General features: G+C 30.2%; 4 protein-coding genes across 4 annotated transcripts; all 4 read right to left on the bottom strand.

Moving 5' to 3' along the window:
• Positions 1 to 1,561: 1,561 nt before the first annotated feature.
• LOC120356801 (odorant receptor 49b-like) lies at positions 1,562 to 9,189 on the bottom strand. The gene is made up of 4 exons (XM_039448772.1): positions 9,177 to 9,189; positions 3,329 to 3,430; positions 2,364 to 2,522; positions 1,562 to 1,782 (listed from the first exon to the last, which is right to left on the bottom strand). The coding sequence occupies exons 2-4, from the start codon at positions 3,329 to 3,331 to the stop codon at positions 1,720 to 1,722; spliced, it is 225 nt and encodes a 74-aa protein (XP_039304706.1). The 5' UTR covers positions 3,332 to 3,430; positions 9,177 to 9,189; the 3' UTR covers positions 1,562 to 1,719.
• On the bottom strand, positions 9,062 to 9,689 carry LOC113004902. Its single transcript, XM_039448770.1, has one exon. It carries the CDS (start codon positions 9,569 to 9,571, stop codon positions 9,173 to 9,175), a length of 399 nt encoding a protein of 132 aa, XP_039304704.1. The 5' UTR covers positions 9,572 to 9,689; the 3' UTR covers positions 9,062 to 9,172.
• Positions 9,690 to 9,720: 31 nt separating this feature from the next.
• Positions 9,721 to 10,684, bottom strand: LOC120357665. The gene has a single exon (XM_039448771.1). The coding sequence runs from the start codon at positions 10,196 to 10,198 to the stop codon at positions 9,881 to 9,883; it is 318 nt and encodes a 105-aa protein (XP_039304705.1). The 5' UTR covers positions 10,199 to 10,684; the 3' UTR covers positions 9,721 to 9,880.
• Positions 10,685 to 13,521: 2,837 nt separating this feature from the next.
• LOC105194919 lies at positions 13,522 to 20,260 on the bottom strand. The gene is made up of 12 exons (XM_039448461.1): positions 19,957 to 20,260; positions 19,459 to 19,868; positions 19,243 to 19,342; positions 18,758 to 18,859; positions 18,514 to 18,672; positions 17,970 to 18,032; positions 16,083 to 16,421; positions 15,551 to 15,957; positions 15,029 to 15,128; positions 14,513 to 14,614; positions 14,275 to 14,433; positions 13,522 to 13,744 (listed from the first exon to the last, which is right to left on the bottom strand). Exons 1-12 carry the CDS (start codon positions 20,248 to 20,250, stop codon positions 13,685 to 13,687), a joined length of 2,295 nt encoding a protein of 764 aa, XP_039304395.1. The 5' UTR covers positions 20,251 to 20,260; the 3' UTR covers positions 13,522 to 13,684.
• Between the last annotated feature and the right edge of the window lie 720 nt (positions 20,261 to 20,980).

Below are 20,980 nucleotides of genomic sequence, written 5' to 3' on the forward strand. Positions count from 1 at the left end.
TCATTGTGTCGACTATGCCATGTGATTTGATTATAATTGGTGTGATAATGAAACAAATATTGATTTTTAGCTATTAATTGCTTGCTCATTTCCAATTTTATTAGCGGAATGTTTTTGCCCACTCTATCCATTTCAGACTTTTTGCATGGCTACTCGTAGCGTTGTGAAGTAGGAAAATATTGTCGACAAATACTGTAATATTATTCACAATATTAATAAGCACTAAAATATTTTAGTTGAAGTATTAGCTTAAACTGAATTGTATACGTTTTGTTTATACATGTACCAATTTTTAATTGGTAAAACAATATTTGAAATATATATTTGATCGTAAGATATGACATATGTCTACATATGACAACTTAAAAAAAAACTCAACGGTATTATTTTTTTTTGTATATACAGGATGTTCCCTTTAAGTTGACACATTGAAATATTTCTTAAACAGTAAATTTTAGAGAAAAATGTTTGAGATGTAAGTTGGATGGTTTGGAGAGGAGGGACATAAGGTGGCATCATTGATTTCACGTTGCATAGTCGTTTGAAAGTTACTTTTATGTGACCCTCAAACGACTATCCAAACCAATGACCACCACCTTATGTCCCTCTTCGAATCATACAACTTTTGTTTGAAACATTTTTCTCTAAAATGTACTGTTTGAAAAATATTTCAATGTGTCAACTTAAATGGAACATCCTGTATATACATAAAAAAAAATAATATCGTTGAGTTTTTTTTTAAGTTCTCATATGTAGACATATGTTATATCTTACGATTAAATATATATCAAATATTGTTTTGCCAATTAAAAATTGGTACATGTATAAACAAAACGTATACAATTCAGTTTAAGTTAATACTTTAACTGAAATATTTTAGTGCTTAATAATATTGTGAATAATATTATACAGTATTTGTCGACGATATTTTGGATCGCCTTTCGTATAAGGCAACAATTCAAAGATTTTTTAAAAGTAAAATTTTCTTCTTAAATATAAGAAAATAAATATTTCGTATTTTTATTATTATTATTTTTTTTTTAATAGTAGCACACAGCATGAAGTTTTTATTGGTATAATTTATTTTCCTTACGCGTAATTATTAATATTTGATTTTCAATAGGTACCGGAATTACCATATAATAATGTTTTATTTGCTTTGAAATTGCGAATTAATATAAAAAATTAATATATTAAAAAATTAATATATTAAATAATATATTAAAAAATGTAATGTTAAATTTATAGATTATTATGTTTATTTCACATTATTATTAATAATGTTTTAAATAATATTTTATAATTTTGATTCTAAAATTGATTGAACAACATATTGACGAATGTAATCGTTTTTAATTTAAAATATTGACTATTATCAAAGTTACTGTTAAGAAAGGGACTGTATCACCATCTTCTTCTCTATTATTATCCGTCAATAATTAAAAAAATGCAGTTTGTTATATATTATAATAAAATAAATTTTATGTCAATTTTGGAAAGAATAAAAAAGACACTTAATACAAATAAATTAATAGAATAACTGTTTTTATTTTGTGATGTATGTCAATTAGTATTCACTAATGTGAAGAGAGAGCTATGAGTATATTTCAAGTTTTTATACTAACAATACTATAAGATCTTCTGTTATGCTAAATATAATAATTTTGGTATAAATAAAAATTGGAGGAATTTACACAGGTTAAAAATTTAATTCTTGACTTAATTGTCCTCCACAAATACTATTCGCATTGTCATTAAATAAGAAAAAGCTGTTGATACATACTGAAATGTATAAAATAATATTAGTGTATGTTTCTTTTAGCGTGGAAAATGTACGGATAGTAACAAAAATTTTATATTGATAACAGAATTTTTATAATCACGAATTAAATTCATATAATTAAGAGCACTAATGCCGGCATGTTTACACCGATCAAACATGCAAACATGATACTTTTGTTATATTATAAAAATGTACTTTTCGCTTACATAGATAATAGCGTAACTATTTCATTATTTGAAAGAAAGGGAATGCAAAGACTTGGGAAATTACACGTTATATATGATTTTTTTAAATTTATGTAAATTTACGATGGATAGTATTAATGCTCTTGATCTTATTTATATTATTTGTATTCTTTATCTGTGAGAAATACATTTTTCTTTTTATTTATAAAGATATATTTCAGCAAAAAGACATAATATAAATTAATTTCAATTTTTATTAAAATGTTCGTACGTAACTTAGAATTAAATGTCAATTAGAGAGATTTTACAAGATACATATTATTTACAAAATTTTGAATTTTTTGTAATGGAAAATTATATTATTATATAAAATTTTTCAATTTTTGAAATCTTACCAATGCGTAAAATTCTAATGATAAAACTGGAAGGATAGAGGAAACAGAGACGACTATTGGTATTTGACTCCTCTTCGAGACAAATAGTAAATTCTTTTGAAAAATCTTGTCTTGATTGTACCACAGCGATTCATAAACTCCTTGCGCAACACTGGTGCTCTAATAAGTAATATAAAATTTTAGAATAATACACATAGTTAAAATAACACAATAAAGAAGTGTAAAAGTAAAATATTGTATATTCTATTTACTGAGAGAAAACTCCTTGGTTACGTATATGGACAACATAGTGGGGAGAGCGTAGCACGCTATCTAGTACCGTATACATTAATACGGCACGTTCGAGCCTAGAAAATTGAGCAGCGAAATCTCTATATTTTAATGCGATATTAAATATAAATTGTAATATGTTTATTAAATTACACACTTTAAAAATGGATCAAATCGTTCAATGGTATTATTTTAATCATTAATCATAATGGTGTGTTTTGATGTTACTCACTTGAACCTGCTGGCATTACGAGCCTAAGCGAATAGTGGCGAAGTGGATTTTCTATTATAACTTTTTTATAGATAGAATCTGCGCGATATGGATGAGTTTTTATTCGACTCGAGGTTTTCTCTCAGTAAATAGGATATAAATAAAATATTCGACAAAGAGAATTTTTTACTGTATTATTTTTTACGATGTTTATAATTACTTTCGAAATTAAACATAAACAGTTATAAATACATTTAATATTGTATACATGTTATGTTTAATCAGGGAATCTTAAATTATGTTTGTATTTGGTAAAAAAAGTTAACTATTAATGGTTAAAAAAAATAAAGAATTTAGTTTGTGCATTATTAAACGGAAAGAAACAACAATTATGTGTGATAAATGAAATCGATGTTTATGATACACAGTTATAGTTTTGTCATTTTGCCAATTTGATTGCAAATGCCATTGGAATACAACTTACCATGTCTATTAAATGATCAGCTGGCCATGCACATGCATAAACTTCCAGAAGTCCAACTAGGCATAAACTGAAGAATTGTATTTTGTCCGCTAACGTACTTTTCTAACAATAAGTATATGATACTAAGAGAGAGAAAAATAAACTAAAAATACACATAATACATTTATTATTATAAACTTTATCAGTATAGTATTGTTTTATTGAGAGACAGTAGAAAAGAAAAGTCGTTGATACCGACACATTTTTTGTGTTTGGTTTATTTCTTAAATAAAAACTATAAATAAACTTTGGAAACATAAATACAAACTAGAAAGTATCTTTTCTAGTAGTTTAAGTATCTATTCTATATATAATTTTTATTATCTTATAGTTTGTCATAGGTGTGCCGGTTTACGTTGCACTCCAATTTTATATTTAAAATTGCATTACGAGAAAAATAAGAAAGAGAAAAAAAATTTTAAGACGCCTCGAACACGTAAATGTTATCAGTGTACTTATTATTATTTGAACTACGTAATTTGCAAAAGAAAATCATGCAAATTTTAACTGTTTTTGCTGGAGAATTTGTTTTTAACATAAAAAAGTCACAAATATATTAATTATGAATTTTTACTTTTTTAACCCTTAAACACGTAAGTGGGTCTGAGAGACCCCATATGAAGTTTTGAACGCTTGCTATGTGAAGACGGAATGTGATAGGTGGTTTGGACCAAGACGTAAAAAAAGTTTGAAATCTCCTCTTTCGATTGATATGGTTGATCAACTTTTTTGGTCAACTAGAATTCGAACGGCACGGCAGCAAAGTTTTCTTAGGGTCGATGCGACTCATATAGTGTGAAAGTGAAACTTTTTTTGTGAGTATTTTACATAAAAAAGCTGTACAAAATACGTTCGAACAGGTCGGTTTGCGGATGTTACTCGCATATACTCTGTCTAAAGTTGGAATATTATAAAATGTGTGTGTGAAGCTGGCACATCATTTGGTGGAAAATCACTAAACATTGACAGTTCTGAGTTTATTTTCAATAGTTCTACAGTTCCTGATAGATAAAACAAATAGTTCTGGCGTTTAAAGCGAAAAAAACGCATAGGACAAAGTGAGGTGCCAGGTTCACGCAGCACCTCAGTTTGTCCTACGACATTTTCCAGACCGAATTCTTGTAGGATTTTAAAAGATCTATAGTTCTAGATGAGTTCTAGAAAGAGTTCCAGCGTTTAACATAGTTTATTTATTTATTTTTTTTTAAATTATTATAAAACATTTATGTTATAATACTATATAATAGAGTTCCGTGTACGAAAAAATATTTTTCCTACAGTTCTCAACATATTAAAGCGCGTTTCGAAGAGTTCCGGGCGATTCCGATATTAGTTAATTAACAAAAAATTAATAACTCCCGAAAAAGCCGATTTTCCGCACATATAGGTGAGGTGCTGGTCTTTTTCGAAGAGTTCACCTCTATTAAGCTGGACCCCCCACCAGCGAAAATCGAGTTCGCACTAGGTCAAAAATTTAGTGCTTTTTAGGTGCTAATTTAGTACTCTAGTCCGAATTTTGGTGCTCAAACCGTTTAGCAGTAATTAAAAAAAAAAAATGGGGAGTGCAGTTTAATGGCAAGCTGGACCCCCCATAATAAAAAAAATATATACAGTGGTCACAAACACAAAACAAGTACACTAGAATTTAGTGCTAATTTAGTGCTCAAAGAAACCCCTAAAAAAAAATTAAAAATTAATAATTGTTTAAAAAAACATCACTATACCCTATGATCAGAAAGTACCGGGAATTTTTTATTTAAAAGTACCGCGCATGCGGGAACCGGTTTATTTTTTTTTTCTTATGTTGGTACGACCTTAAAACGCACATCTGTCAGGTTTTAGTGCCATCCGATTAGTGTCTGCCTGGCGTTTGTTTACATCAGTCAACTTTTTTCATTTTGCCGCATTTTACTATGAATAATTTTGTTGAACAAAGAGTTTGTTTGAAATTTTGTGTTGCGAACGAAATTTCGTGTGCCGATGCACTGAAAATGTTGCAAAAAGCATTTTGCGAATCTGCTCTATCAAAAACAAGAGCATACAAGTGGTATAAAGACTTTAAAAGTGGTCGTACAGTGGTGGAAGATTTCCCTCGTTCCGGACGTCCATCGACGTCGAACACCGATGAAAACGTGAAGAAAGTGAAAGAAATGGTGCTTGAAAATCGTCATACCAGCTTAAGAGAGATGTCTAGTGAACTTGGCATTGCATATGGAACGGCACAGCATATTGTGGTTGATGTTTTGGGTATGAGACGCGTGGCAGCCAGGCTCGTTTCGAAGGATCTGAATTTCTTGCAAAAACACCAATGAATTATTTGACCAAACATCAAGTAAATACCATCAAGCAAGCACCTGATATGGCCCCGTGCGACTTTTTTTTGTTCCCCAAGTTGAAGTTGCCACTTCGTGGAAAGAGATTTCAGTCGATCGAGGAGATCAAAGAGAATGCGACGAGGGAACTAAAGGCCATCCCTTCGTCGGCCTACCAGGGATGCATGGAGGACTGGGTCAAGCGTTGGCACATGTGTGTTGCTTCAGATGGATCATATTTTGAAGGAGATAAAATAAATTTGCCTGAAATTTAACTCTATTTTGTTTTATTTAAAAATTCCCGGTACTTTCTGATCATAGGGTAAATCCAGCGCAGCATTGCGATCTTGGAGAACAATACTTACAGACCACTAAATTTGTATGTTTTCGGTAGTAAAATAACATGGAAAACGAAAATAATCATAATACAACAGGATTCAAAGTTATTAATAAAATAATAATTATTAATTCCTGTTCGATAGTGCAAAAAATCAGTCCTCTGATCGTCGAATTTGACGCTTGTAAAAATTATATTCTAAAATGTTATTTAGACATCGAAGTATCAAAATATATCAATTTTAAATTAAGTGCTCACTGCAAATTGCTAAAAAATAAATTGTTTATGCGCGGAGAGCACGCGCCGCGCACTAACTTTACTCTCCAGACTTTACTCTCAGAGACTTTGGTGCTTGTAAAAATCTTATATATCAAAATATTGTTAGACATCCTACTTTAGAAATAAATCAATTTCGAATTTAGTACCTGTTGCATGTTGTAAATGAATTTTTCACGTGCGGAGGGTACGCGCCGAGCATAAACAATTTATTTTTCAGCAAGTGACATCGAGCACCAAAGTCGCAATTAATTTATTATAATACTACGATGTCTAAGGAACATTTTGATATAAGATTTTTGCGAGCACCAAATTTTCTGACGATCTGGAGAGTAAGGTTAGTGCGCGGCGCGTGTTCTCCGCGCATAAACAATTTATTTTTCAGCAATTTGCAGTGAGCACTTAATTTAAAATTGATATATTTTGATACTTCGATGTCTAAATAACATTTTAGTATATAATTTTTACAAGCGTCAAATTCGACGATCAGAGGACTGATTTTTTGCACTATCGGACAGGAATTAATAATTATTATTTTATTAATAACTTTGAATCCTGTTGTATTATAATTATTTTCGTTTTCTATGTTATTTTACTACCGAAAACATACAAATTTAGTGGTCTGTAAGTATTGTTCTCCAAGATCGCAATGCTGCGCTGGGTTTATAGTAATGTTTTTTTAAACAATTATTAATTTTTAATTTTTTTTTAGGGGTTTCTTTGAGCACTAAATTAGCACTAAATTCTAGTGTACTTGTTTTGTGTTTGTGACCACTGTATATATTTTTTTTATTAAGGGGGGGTCCAGCTTGCCATTAAGCTGCACCCCCCCCCCCTTTTTTTTTTAATTACTGCTAAACGGTTTGAGCACCAAAATTCGGACTAGAGTACTAAATTAGCACCTAAAAAGCACTAAATTTTTGACCTAGTGCGAACTCGATTTTCGCTGGTGGAGGGTCCAGCTTAATAGAGGTGAACTTTTCGAAAAAGACCAGCACCTCACCTATATGTGCGGAAAATCGGCTTTTTCGGGAGTTATTAATTTTTTGTTAATTAACTAATATTGGAATCGCCTGGAACTCTTCGGAACGCGCTTTGGTATGTTGAGAACTGTAGGAAAAATATTTTTTCGTACACAGAACTCTTCGAAAAAGACCAGCACCTCACCTATATGTGCGGAAAATCGGCTTTTTCGGGAGTTATTAATTTTTTGTTAATTAACTAATATCGGAATCGCCCGGAACTCTTCGGAACGCGCTTTAGTATGTTGAGAACTGTAGGAAAAATATTTTTTCGTACAAGGAACTCTATTATATAGTATTATAACATAAATGTTTTATAATAATTAAAAAAAAAAAAAAAATAAACTATGTTAAACGCTGGAACTCTTTCTAGAACTCATCTAGAACTATAGATCTTTTAAAATCCTACAAGAATTCGGTCTGGAAAATGTCGTAGGACAAACTGAGGTGCTGCGTGAACCTGGCACCTCACTTTGTCCTATGCGTTTTTTTCGCTTTAAAGGCCAGAACTATTTGTTTTATCTATCAGGAACTGTAGAACTATTGAAAATAAACTCAGAACTGTCAATGTTTAGTGATTTTCCACCAAATGATGTGCCAGCTTCACACACACCTATAAAATGCTGTAGAAAAGGGAGTTTTTCCGAAATATATCATGAAACACATCAATTTTCAATTTTAGACACGATTTAATCAAAATCGGCCTCATATTCGGCTTGTTACATAAGTACATTTTTTAATAGAAATAACAATGATATAATTTTTTTTTGAAAGTATGAATCTTTAGCTTTAAAACGCCGTATTGTAAAGTTCTTCACAGTTTTTTGTTGCAAAGAAATGATTTTTTTTTTAAGTGGATTTTTAGATGGCCAAAAATACCTCATATTCTCCATGTTACATAATTATACTTTTTGAAAGGAATGACTTAGCCAAATTTTATTTTGAAAATGTGAATCTTTAGTTTTAAAACGCCTTGGTTGAAAGTCCTTAAAATTTTTTTGGTGCGAAGATATGATTTTTTGAAGGAAAAGTGGATTTTTTACCAATTTCTCATTTTTGCTTAATGGTTTTTCTTTTATAACTTCACAATAAATTATTTTTCGGCAATGCCAATTGTGCAGTCACATTCCTGAGATTTTGAACTTTCGTTTAAAAAAAAAATCATAGAAAAATATTAATTATAATCAAAGTTATAGCATCTCAAAGTTGAAAAAGTCTCCCAGACCCAAAAATGTGTTTCCGTATTTTACAGGATTGGTGTGTTTAAGGGTTAATTATCAAAGGAAATCATGTTTTTATCAGTATTAATAAAGCGTAATGTTTAGTTTCCGAGAAATAAGGGGGTATCACTTTAGAATACCTATGTCGGTATTGGCGATTTTTCTAAACATTAAAAAATACTTACGCTCACAATTGTTAAGCCACAAGCTAGAATCGCCCACGTACAAATAATTACTATTGATAATATTACTGAACGTAAGGCATTTATTAATTCTTGAGTATATCTAAAACGATTTGTTATCTAAATAAACTGGAAATATTACTATATATCGTTTATGCCTCCATACAAAGCTAAGAAAGCTTGTACTTTTTTAATATCACTTTAATATTAATACGATTTTTTGTGTTAAATCTTTTTTAATTGCAAGTTTTTGTGTTTTTTTTTACAAAATTGTTTAATACACACACACGCACGCGCGCACACACGCACAGAGTTTTGTGTGACAAAACACGATGTGCAAAGTGCTAAATTTTTACTTCAAGAAAGAGAAAGAAAACATGTAAAATAAAAATAGTTATTTCTTTATTAAAGAGTGATGATTATTAATTTTTATAAATAATAAAATGCATTATTCTGTTACCTTATCAATTTCATATGTTGCCGTATGCACACGATCATGCCGTAAAGGTCGGTGATCATACGAAATTGTTGCGATAAGATTTCAAAACGCGCTGTGGCGAACCATATAAGAAGACCGATAAAGCTACACAGGCAAACGGTGGAGAAGCACTGCCAAACGACGACGAACTGATGTAGATAGATAATAAGCTTCACTGGCTCATGTTCTACCTCGAAAGGATACTTTGCATCTGACGGGAAGATATGATCGGCCTCTATGAATGGCGCGATTATTGTTATAAACGCACCGAAGAAAACTGTCGCTGTGGCGCTCGCGTAAAATATCGCGCATTTATCGACGTATCGTTGGTAAAGTATTTTCTCGTACGGTTCGGCGCACTCAATGTTATGTTCCATTTCCGAAATCAAATACTGAAATTTAATTTAATTCTTTAGCTAATAATACTTATATATCTACGTCGTGAAAAAATGAAAGTTGATATTAAATTAGATGATTTTTGTTTTTGAGTAAATAATGATGATAATTTTTGCGAAGATATAATCTTACTCCGGAATTTCCAATGAACGGAGCGATAAAAAAATTATTTTCAAAATATTTATATAGCGTTGATTAATAATATTAAAGATAAATATTTAATTTAAATAATATCTCCATAAAATCGAATAAAATAGATTGAAAATGGTTTACCAAAGGTCGGTCTGATATCACTGTAGATATGAATTCCTTACTTGCAATCGATCATATTGCAGCGCACATTGTGTTGTCTCTAGAGGGATTTGTATGAAAGCAGCCAGCAAGCACCACAGCTTCGTTAATCTTGGTAGATCGTAGTCATTAAGATAAAGGGTGTATGCTACGGGCACAGCCAATATCGTTGCATTTATACAGAGTAAAAAGCGTAAAATTTTGAAGCGTATGACTTGAAATTTACTAGCGCTCTTTGGAAGTGGCCACGTAAAGCACAGAGCGGTTATTGCTTTTGTAAACGCGATAGCAGCTTTTGGAGTTATTTTGCTCGCCATAATTTAGATCGAGGAGTTCATCGATAATACTATATAATATGACGGTACCACAATAATTTTTAAATCTATATTTGTTTACGACGTTCCCTCGCGCGCTACGTCGTTTCAAATAGAGTGTTATAAGTTCTTTTTTCCCCGCTTCATAACGCGTAAATATTTGATGCATAATAGCCAAATCGTACATCTTACAATGTATGCTTTATACAATATTGTAGAAGAACGACATGCACTGTAATTTACATGTAGAACATTAGCTCGCTATACTATTCTGCGCGTATTGCGAATAATAACAGTATAATAATTTTATGAAAAAAATTTCATATCAAACATGATGTATAATGCTAAAAGGGAAATACAGATGTCTATTAAGCTAGCCCCCCCACCAGTGCAAAATGAATTTTTACATATTCTAAATTTAAGTGCTAATTAGGTGCTAATTTGGTGCTGAGGTGCGAAATTAAGTGCTCGCACCGTTTGGCAGATTTTTTTAAATATATTGGGGGGGGGGCTAGATTAACGTTAAGCTAGCCCCCCCCAAAAAAAAAATTTATATTTATAATGGAAATGAAGAAACAAATACACTAGAATTAAGTGCTAATTAGGTACTCAAAAAAATAATAAAAATAATTTGAAAATATATAACAGAACTTCAAATGGTTGGTTCACAAGTTATCTTAAAAAATTAGATGCTCGTACAAATATAGGACCAAAAAATTCCTTTTTCCATCACATTTAAAGATATCTAGTCGCCGAATTAGGTGCTCGTTCGGTTTGGCAGAAATTCGGACTTAAACATCGGTCGCGCCTATACACTAACAAGAGAGAAGTCATGTTAAATAATTAGGTGCTCGTACATATATAGTACTAAAAAATTCCTTTTTCCATCACATTTAAAGATATCTAGTCGCCGAATTAAGTGCTCGTTCGGTTTGGCAGAAATTCGGATTTAAACATCGGTCGCGCCTATAGACTAACAAGAGAGAAGTCATGTTAAATAATTAGGTGCTCGTACATATATAGTACTAAAAAATTCCTTTTTCCATCACATTTAAAGATATCTAGTCGTCGAATTAGGTGCTCGTTCGGTTTGGCAGAAATTCGGACTTAAACATCGGTCGCGCCTATACACTCACAAGAGAGAAGTCATGTTAAATAATTAGGTGCTCGTATATATATAGTACCAAAAAATTCCTTTCTTCATCACATTTAAAGATATCTAGTCGCCGAATTAGGTGCTCGTTTGGTTTGGCAGAAATTCGGACTTAAACATCGGTCGCGCCTATACACTCACAAGAGAGAAGTCATGTTAAATAATTAATCTCTACACAGCGTGTACAGCGACTGACAATCGAAAATGTAACGCCGCAGTGAAATTCGAGATGCATCGCATTGGCGAGCTAGGTCTTGAATTTTTTGTCGTGTATTTACTCGTCTATTGTCGCGGCGTCGCACTATTGACATTGTCCGCCGCGCCGATACATTACAAAAAAAGTCAGGCCAAACAAGCGAGCCGTAGATAAGAATAAGGAGGCTCGATACAGTAAACTTGTTAATAGTCGGCTATTTCACTCAATTCGTGGAACTTCCCCCCCCCCTCACCTTTGAAATTCAGATTTAGCATTTGTACGAGCACCTAATTATTTAACATGACTTCTCTCTTGTGAGTGTATAGGCGCGACCGATGTTTAAGTCCGAATTTCTGCCAAACCGAACGAGCACCTAATTCGGCGACTAGATATCTTTAAATGTGATGGAAAAAGGAATTTTTTAGTACTATATATGTACGAGCACCTAATTATTTAACATGACTTCTCTCTTGTTAGTGTATAGGCGCGACCGATGTTTAAGTCCGAATTTCTGCCAAACCGAACGAGCACCTAATTCGGCGACTAGATATCTTTAAATGTGATGGAAAAAGGAATTTTTTGGTCCTATATTTGTACGAGCATCTAATTTTTTAAGATAACTTCTCTTGTGAACCAACCATTTGAAGTTCTGTTATATATTTTCAAATTATTTTTATTATTTTTTTGAGCACCTAATTAGCACTTAATTCTAGTGTATTTGTTTCTTCATTTCCATTATAAATATAAATTTTTTTTTGGGGGGGGGGGCTAGCTTAACGTTAAGCTAGCCCCCCCCAATATATTTAAAAAAATCTGCCAAACGGTGCGAGCACTTAATTTCGCACCTCAGCACCAAATTAGCACCTAATTAGCACTTAATTTTAGAATATGTAAAAATTCATTTTGCACTGGTGGGGGGGCTAGCTTAATAGACATGAAATACAGTACAATTTTCACATTTGTAATAAATTATTACACTCGATGATAACAAAACTATGGAATTATTAATATGCAATTTCACGTAGGGAACTAAATAACAAGTATTATCAATAGCACGAAGAACACTTTCAGCATATATATCATTTGAGAGAAGATGCCTATAATGTTCGTAACCTTATTATTGTTACTAGATGGAATTTTAAAAGTTTTTTTTTATTGAAATTTTGAAAATAGTTTTGTGTGTCTCTTGTATAATTAAATCATTTTTTTCAAGAAATCCAACACACAATGTACGAATAGTAGTCAAATATTATTGATAAGTATCGAAACATAAATGTTTAAAGAAGATAGCTAAGAAGGTAATAAGAAAAATAAATCTACATTAATATAATTAACAATTTTTCAATAAATCATGTCAATTAGTGGAAAAAATGATGGGTATATAGTACAATTAGGGACAAGAGTAAATACATTTTGCGATAACATGTGACAGCTGTTACCCCATGTTGCTTTACACAGTTCTTTACTAAATAGATGAAGAGTGAATATAATTATAATACAAATCACTTTCTTCTGTCTGAATAGGGAAATATACATATGTATACATATATATCGTTACAAATTATATTGACAAAAGTGATTGACTGACTATTTAATTAATTAAATAAGTAATCTGATCCTTGATCTTTTATTTTATTATATGTTAAAGTGATTTGGAAAGAATTTTTGAGATTTTCGGCTTGTTCGTTGGCAATTTCATACTGCGTTTTATTATTTTTTCCATGGTTGTAATCGTCAAAATACCGAAACTTATGCGCAGTCTTACTTATTTTGTTTCTCAATATTGATCCAGATCTAAATTTTGAACAAAAATAAAAACTGATGGGCTTTTTTTTTCATTTATAAGTGCAATTAATCACTAGTAGATTTATTTTTATTTTATACTGAGTTGGATGAAAAGGAACAAAATGATAAGGAACGATTAAAATATAAGAAAATTAATGCGAATAACTTACAAAATTTTCAACTAATCATAAATTATTATATAAAATTGAAGCAATCTTTGAATTTATTGTGTCATCTATACCATGTGATTTGATTATAATTGGTGTGATAATGAAACAAATATTGATTTTTAGCTATTAATTGCTTGCCCATTTCCAATTTTATTAGCGGAATGTTTTTGCCCACTCTGTCCATCTCAGACTTTTTGCATGGCTACTCGTAGCGTCGTGAAGTAGGAAAATATCGTCGACAAATACTGTAATATTATTCACAATATTATTAAGCACTAAAATATTTCAGTTAAAGTATTAGCTTAAATTGAATTGTATATGTTTTGTTTATACATGTACCATTTTTTAATTGGCAAAACAATACTTGATGTATAGTATTTGATCGTAAGATATGACGTATATCTACATATGACAACTTAAAAAAAATTTAACGATATTATTTTTTTTTTATGTATATACAGGATGTTCCATTTAAGTTGACACACTGAAATATTTCTTAAACAATAAATTTTAGAGAAAAATGTTTGAGACAAAAGTTATATGGTTTGGAGAGGAACATAAGATGGCATCATTTGACGTTGGATAGTCGTTTGAAAGTGACTTTTAAACGACTAACGTCAAACCAATGACCACCACCTTATGTCCCTCTTCGAATCATACAACTTTTGTTTGAAACATTTTTCTCTAAAATGTACTGTTTTAGAAATATTTCAATGTGTCAATTTAAATGAGACATTGTATAATGATTGTATATAAGTGAAGCATAATTCTTTACCGTTGCATAATATTTTAAAGATAGTGTGGGCATCACACATGGCACTGAAATAACTATCGGTTTTTGAGCCCTTAACATAATTATGTGTAGATCCTTTCGTAGAGCGACTGGTTGTTGGTACCATTCCGTGTCAAAAGCCGTCTGTCCAATCTCATCACTCTAGATAAAATATTAGATAATACTGTTAATACATTGATCAATTAATATGAAGTAATACTTTCTTTGATAACTAACTTACTATTTGAATCAAATGTTCTGCTGGCCATGTATACATGAACACTACTGACATTCCACTAAAAATTATACCAACGCATTGGATTTTTATTGACAATGGCTGATCCTATTTAAAATAAAATATAAATAAAAGATAAAAAATTAAATATAAAATATATACAAGGTGGTAATTACTGTGCCACCTCTCAGACAGGTAGAGCGAGATAAAATAGAAGAGTCATCTATTTTTTATTATAATAATTAATAAGAAAGATCTATTAATAATAAAGATCTATGAGTGAGCATGCATTTCCGTGCATTTAGTAGCGACAAGGAATAACTTAGCGTCACGTATTGTTTGTCGTTATTAGATGCATGCTTCTCCATGAATCGACGAGTGTAAACGCAAGTGCATATTGATTTGTAGATCTCTATTATTTAATTTCTTAATAATTATTATGAAAATTGCGAAATGGTAAAGAATTTTTCTATTCAGTTTAAAGAGAATTTATGAATATATTTTCAGTAATTTGGTACTCACGGTTAATAAAATGAGGCCCACTATTATTAATGCGATAGTACTCAACCATACTGTTGATAATGCGAAAGGGCGAACCAAAAAGACCACTTGTTCCGCATATCTAACATAGAAATGTGAATGATAATATCGTTAATATTATTTTTTTTAATGTAAACGCATGTAACAAAAAGTTATAATCAAATGATATGAAAAAAGACTATGCAATTTATGTTTTCATATTGCTTTAAAATAATTATAGCAATTGTGATTTTGATGAATTTCTATGATTATGATTATAATACAGTAAATAATAGAATAATCTCAACATTTATAAAGTTTATAGTGTTAATTCTAACATATTTATTAAAATAACATTATTAATAATAAATAATGAATTTTTCTTGTAGTAACACAAAAATGATACGACACACATTTATAATTATGATAAACAATGATTTACAATGTTGCAACTATATGTAAATTAATATTATAAAAATTTGATTAATGGCACTATTCTATTTTTAAATGATAGTAGTATCTTACTTCAACAGATTCTGATGTTCTTGAATGCATTTTTTTAATTCATAGATGTTTGTGATCTCTTGCAGCTTCTCAATTAGTATTTCAAATCTTGCCGTCGTAAACCATATTAAGAGCGCTATAAAGATACTCATACATAGCTGAGCAGCACCTTGCATGCAAGCGATAGCTTGCTGTATAAAGATAATAGATTTTAGAGGTTGACGATAAACATTGAACGGATACTCGGCGTTTGTCGGGAACGGTTGGTCTAGCGTAAGCGGCCCAGATAAAATGAAAACGGCGCTCAAGTAAATCCAAAACATGGCTCCACCATAAAAATAGACGCATTTATTAATATATCGTTGTACGACTGTTTCCTCGCGAGGCTCAAGTAGTTCACAGAAATTTTCCATTTCGAAAGTAACTAGCTGGAACCGGTTATACGCATCTTAAGTAAATCCACAAAGAGGAAACGTAATTAATTTTGTTTTGATTTTGCTCCGATTTCTACTTTTACTACTAAGTAATCACTAAATGTATTCAAATTAATTACTTGTAGACGATAAGAATAAACTTTACAGAACACAATATTGAAAATGACTTGTATGGCAGGGCACAGAACGCCTATCGATTTTGCCATAATGACGGGATCATCGAAATGGTTTCGCACCGCATTTATCAAACCTGCGGCTACGCCAAAGGTAACAATTAGACAAAAGTACTGATACGTTTCTGCACAAATAACTTTTAATTTAATTGTATCTTTTGGTAGAGGCCAACACCAAGTTATGAACAAACTTAATTTTATGATGGAGATGACTTTCTTTAACGTCAACTTTGATCGCATAATTAGAACATGTGTTTGTATTGCAATATATATATATATATATATAATATATTAAAGATATATATATATATATATATATATATATATATATATTAAAGATTTAAAAAGTTACAACGATGAGGAGCAGATATGCGATAAAGAAAATTTTAGCACAAATGCGTTATGCGTGTTGCCATCTCGCTTCTGTTTCACATTGAATATATTCCGTGATGAAATTCTCATGAAATAAGCAATAATGATCCGTATGTGTAGTGTAAAAAGTGAGTCTTATAGATTTATATTCCAATATCTATTTTTAACATTAACTGCGAAAATGGCGTATAATAGGGGTATTATTAAATTACTGTATAATTTGAAATTTTTTCTCCTTGTGTTTTTTTTTATCATCGACATCACAGAACCTTTTTTACCATAATATGTGTTGAACGTGGTGAAGACAAAGGTAGAATGCGCTAGTAATTGAGGAATCGTTTCAGAGCAATTACTTGAGAAATTATTCAACGCAAGATGAACGCAACCGTAGTTTCATTGAAACGCTTTGAAAGTAAAGACCTTTTATTACACTGCGAGTATTGCAATTGATATGTTGTAAGTACTACTTTAATATTATCTTTATTTACTAAGTTATAATTATTTTCATGAAGTTTTGTTTTTATTTCTCTAAATTAAGATTAATTTCTATTAATTAGGATTACTTTTATACAAAAGGTAATTTTGTACGAGCATTCATGAAACAATGAAATATCTAAAAACAGAAAAGGTTCTATTGAAAGATTATAAGTATGATACTGAAGATACAAGCAATTTTTATTTCTCAAATAAAATACGTATATTTAATATAATAATAAAATGTTTATTTGTTTTAGTTTTTAATTATGTATACTAGCACGAATATGATGTTTATATATATATATATATATATATATATATATATATATATATATATATAAATACACATAATATATTAATGTACAGGCCATTTTTAATTTTTTGATGCAGTTATATCTTTCTAAAATTTTAATAAAAGATATTTTAGATTTAAAAAAAGTTTTCTTGCTTTGCCATAATAAGAGAATTAAAATATATTTTATATTTTGTACTCTATTTTAATATATGTGTACATATTGTATTAAATAAACAAATAAATATTTTTTTATACTTCACATTTTATATTTTATATTAAATTGTTGTTAGTTATAAAATATTTTATCAAAAATGTATTTTTAAATGACCGATATTTTATATTAAAGCCCTTATAGTTGAAAACAATTATTGTTTGAATTAAAAAGAAGGACTCCACATAAACCTTATGGAAAATGTCCCTCGAGGGACATTTTCATAAGATTTATGCGAAGTCCTTTATTATATAAGTTGATGATTTTTTTTAAATAAATTTTCAACAGCCTGTATATTATATACTTTACCGTAATGTATAGGAAATAGAATTTTTAAAGTAAAATCTTATTTAAATAAAGATTAAATTTGCTAAAACGTACGTAATTTAATAATTTTGTAATTTATAATAGTGCGAAGAACTTTTTCTTCATCAGTGTTTTATTAAAAATACATTATTTCTTTTTGTACCTATATTTATCCAGATTCCTCTTCGAACATTATTCGCATTGTAGTGAAGTAGGAGAATATGGTTGAGAGATACTGGAACATTTTTTAAACTAGTTTATTATATTTTAAATATATATACATTTTTAATAAGGATATTACTATGTGTAATTATATACTATGTCTTAATTATATTTGATATACTTGCAGATTATTCTTGAAAATTAATATCTCTTTTTCATTTTTATTATATGTGACTAATGCAGAAATAAGTATTTTATGAGAAATATATTAATAACAATATTTTAATTTTTAATTTTTTGTATATAATAATTATAATGCTCTAACATTGAGTACATCCCATTTTCATTACATTTTATTAAATTGCAGAGATTTTATGTTATAAATCTCTTTTTATTATTTTTTTTAGTAATTCTTGTCTTTCTTTGATAAATAAAGAGAAAAGAAAAAAATGAAAAATTTTTTTGAATTATAATTTTAAATGATTACATATAATTAAATATCTAATGTGCATTATTGGGAAATTTTAATGAAATAGTTAAAATTATTATCTCACCGATGCATAATAACGTAAAGACAACGAGGGCAAACCGCATGGTAATACAACAAGTATCGGCTTTTGACTTCTCAATATGATTATTTGTATGTTCTTCCGAAAATATTCTGATTCATCATACCAATTTATTTCAAAAGCTGTTTGTCCTATATTAGTACTCTATAAAAGACATCCATAAATAATAAAGTGTGAATTATATGTCTAAGTATAACAATAACGTTAATTATAGAAATGATTTACTTACTATATGAATCAAATGTTCTGCTGGCCATGCATACATAAATACCTCTATTAATGCACTGGTTGATAAAAGAACACATTGTATCTTCAAGGATGATGATACGTCCTATAACAGATATGATAAGAAACATTATTATTAGGAAAAATTTTGGTAATATAAAGTCTTTAATATATATATATATATGAAAATACTAATAAAATATTAATTATTTAATATAAAAATACCAAAACTTATTAAAACATATACCAATTTATGCGATATTAAAAATATATATTTAAAGTTTGAGTAAAAATACCATATTATAACTAATGCTATGTGTATGTATTTGATTATTATTTGATCATATTAACATAAATAGAATTTTTATGTCAATAGAATTTTTAACAAAAACTAATTACATCAATCGTTTTCTTATCGCACGCTCACACGCACACACACAATTCTACTGCAGTGACATTCTCGCATAATATTATACAAATTATACTTACAGCAATAAAAATAAGGCCAAATACTATTAACGATACAGTACTGAAAAATATCGTTACTAATGCAAAAGGGCGAACGGTGAGAGATACCTCTCCTGCATATCTAAAATCACATTTGAAATATTTTATCTCTTATACATGAGATAATGTCTATTTTAAATACGTGCAATAAAATTTGGATATAGCTAAGCTCTTTGTCGCACTCGAAAGATGTCGTACTTGAGTAATTGTTGATGCTTTTCAATGCACTTCGCAAAATCATAGATATTCGTGATTGTCCGCAGCTCTTCAGTCAGCAGTTTAAATCTCGCTGATACCAACCAGAGCAAAAGCGCCATGAAAGCGTTTACACACAAATGCGACGCTATGTACATTCCAACCACGATCTGGTGCATATAAGTGATAGCTCTCAGCGGTTGCTGAGACGCGTCAAATGGAAATTCAGCTGGTGCTGGAAGCGGCTCGTCTAGCACGATAGGCCCCACGAAGAGGCCTACGAGACTCATGTAAAACAAACCTATGCAGAAACCATAGAACTTGGAACATTTATCAAGATACTCCCGCTGAACAATCATTTCCTCGCGAGGCTTGATCAACGTATAAAATTTCTCCATTTCGACAGTAACGTACTACAATTAGAATATTGTTATTATTGCGATTGATAAATGCACGAGAGGAATATTTATTTTATCTCTCAGGTACAGGTGTATTAATTACTTGTAATCGCTTGTAAGTAGTTAGATGACACAGAATGTTGCTAATGACATGACTACAAGGAAACAAACCCAATGATGATTTTATGAAAAGATCGAGATCATTGAAATTCTTCACAACGGCATATATCATTGACATTAATACGGTGGTAGTAAGTAATATACAGACATACTGATACAGCTTCATGCACAGCATTTTGCGCTTACTAGTGTTTAACGGTAGCGGCCAAAACCATATAACAAACAAGCTTAACTTCACTGTGGCAAACGCCTTTTTCAGCGTTATTTTTTCTTGCATGATCACAATTATACGTACAAATATACGTACAAGTATATTACGAATACTATTGCTTCTTTGTCTGCCTGTGTAGAATCATTTCTCGTACTGTCGAGCCATTGGCAATTTAAAAACTTGCAGCGAAATGATTGAAATTATAATACTGTAAAGTCTCTAAGAAGCTATATATCGTCTTGAAAATTTTTTTTTCTTACAAGACAACGTCTCAATAATATTCTTATAAAATATGCGCTGAGTGAAAATACGGAGAAACCAAAGCCGATACAATATTGCAATTATCTTTAGTATAAAAAAAAGTATGCGTGCATTGTAGCAAATTAAATTGTGTGACTTTTTTTTACTGTTCTGTTGAAATATAAATTGTCGGCTGGAGAAGTACTAAATTGCCGTGCGTTATAAGGTTTTCCCCTGCGTAGACTAATATTGACTAAGTGGCAGAAAACGTTAATAATTTATCGGATAATTTATGCGGAACCTGAAACGCGTCAAGCGTGGTGTTTCGTAGCAGTTGTTTCTGAGAACTGTTGAAATATTGATGAATCTCTTAACATAAACTGAGACATATCGTAGAAATAAGTGAAAAGTGAAAAAGAAATTCTCTTTTCGCGCGCAGTCTATAAACTTATACTGTGTAAATTTCTTTTCAAACAGAAAATTTTCTTTTACTCCTATCAATTTTGATATTTTAAGTTAAATATTAGTTTTAAGACTTTACATGTTTTTTAATTAG

Source organism: Solenopsis invicta, chromosome 4, assembly GCF_016802725.1.
Source record: "Solenopsis invicta isolate M01_SB chromosome 4, UNIL_Sinv_3.0, whole genome shotgun sequence".
Lineage (NCBI taxonomy): Eukaryota > Metazoa > Arthropoda > Insecta > Hymenoptera > Formicidae > Solenopsis > Solenopsis invicta.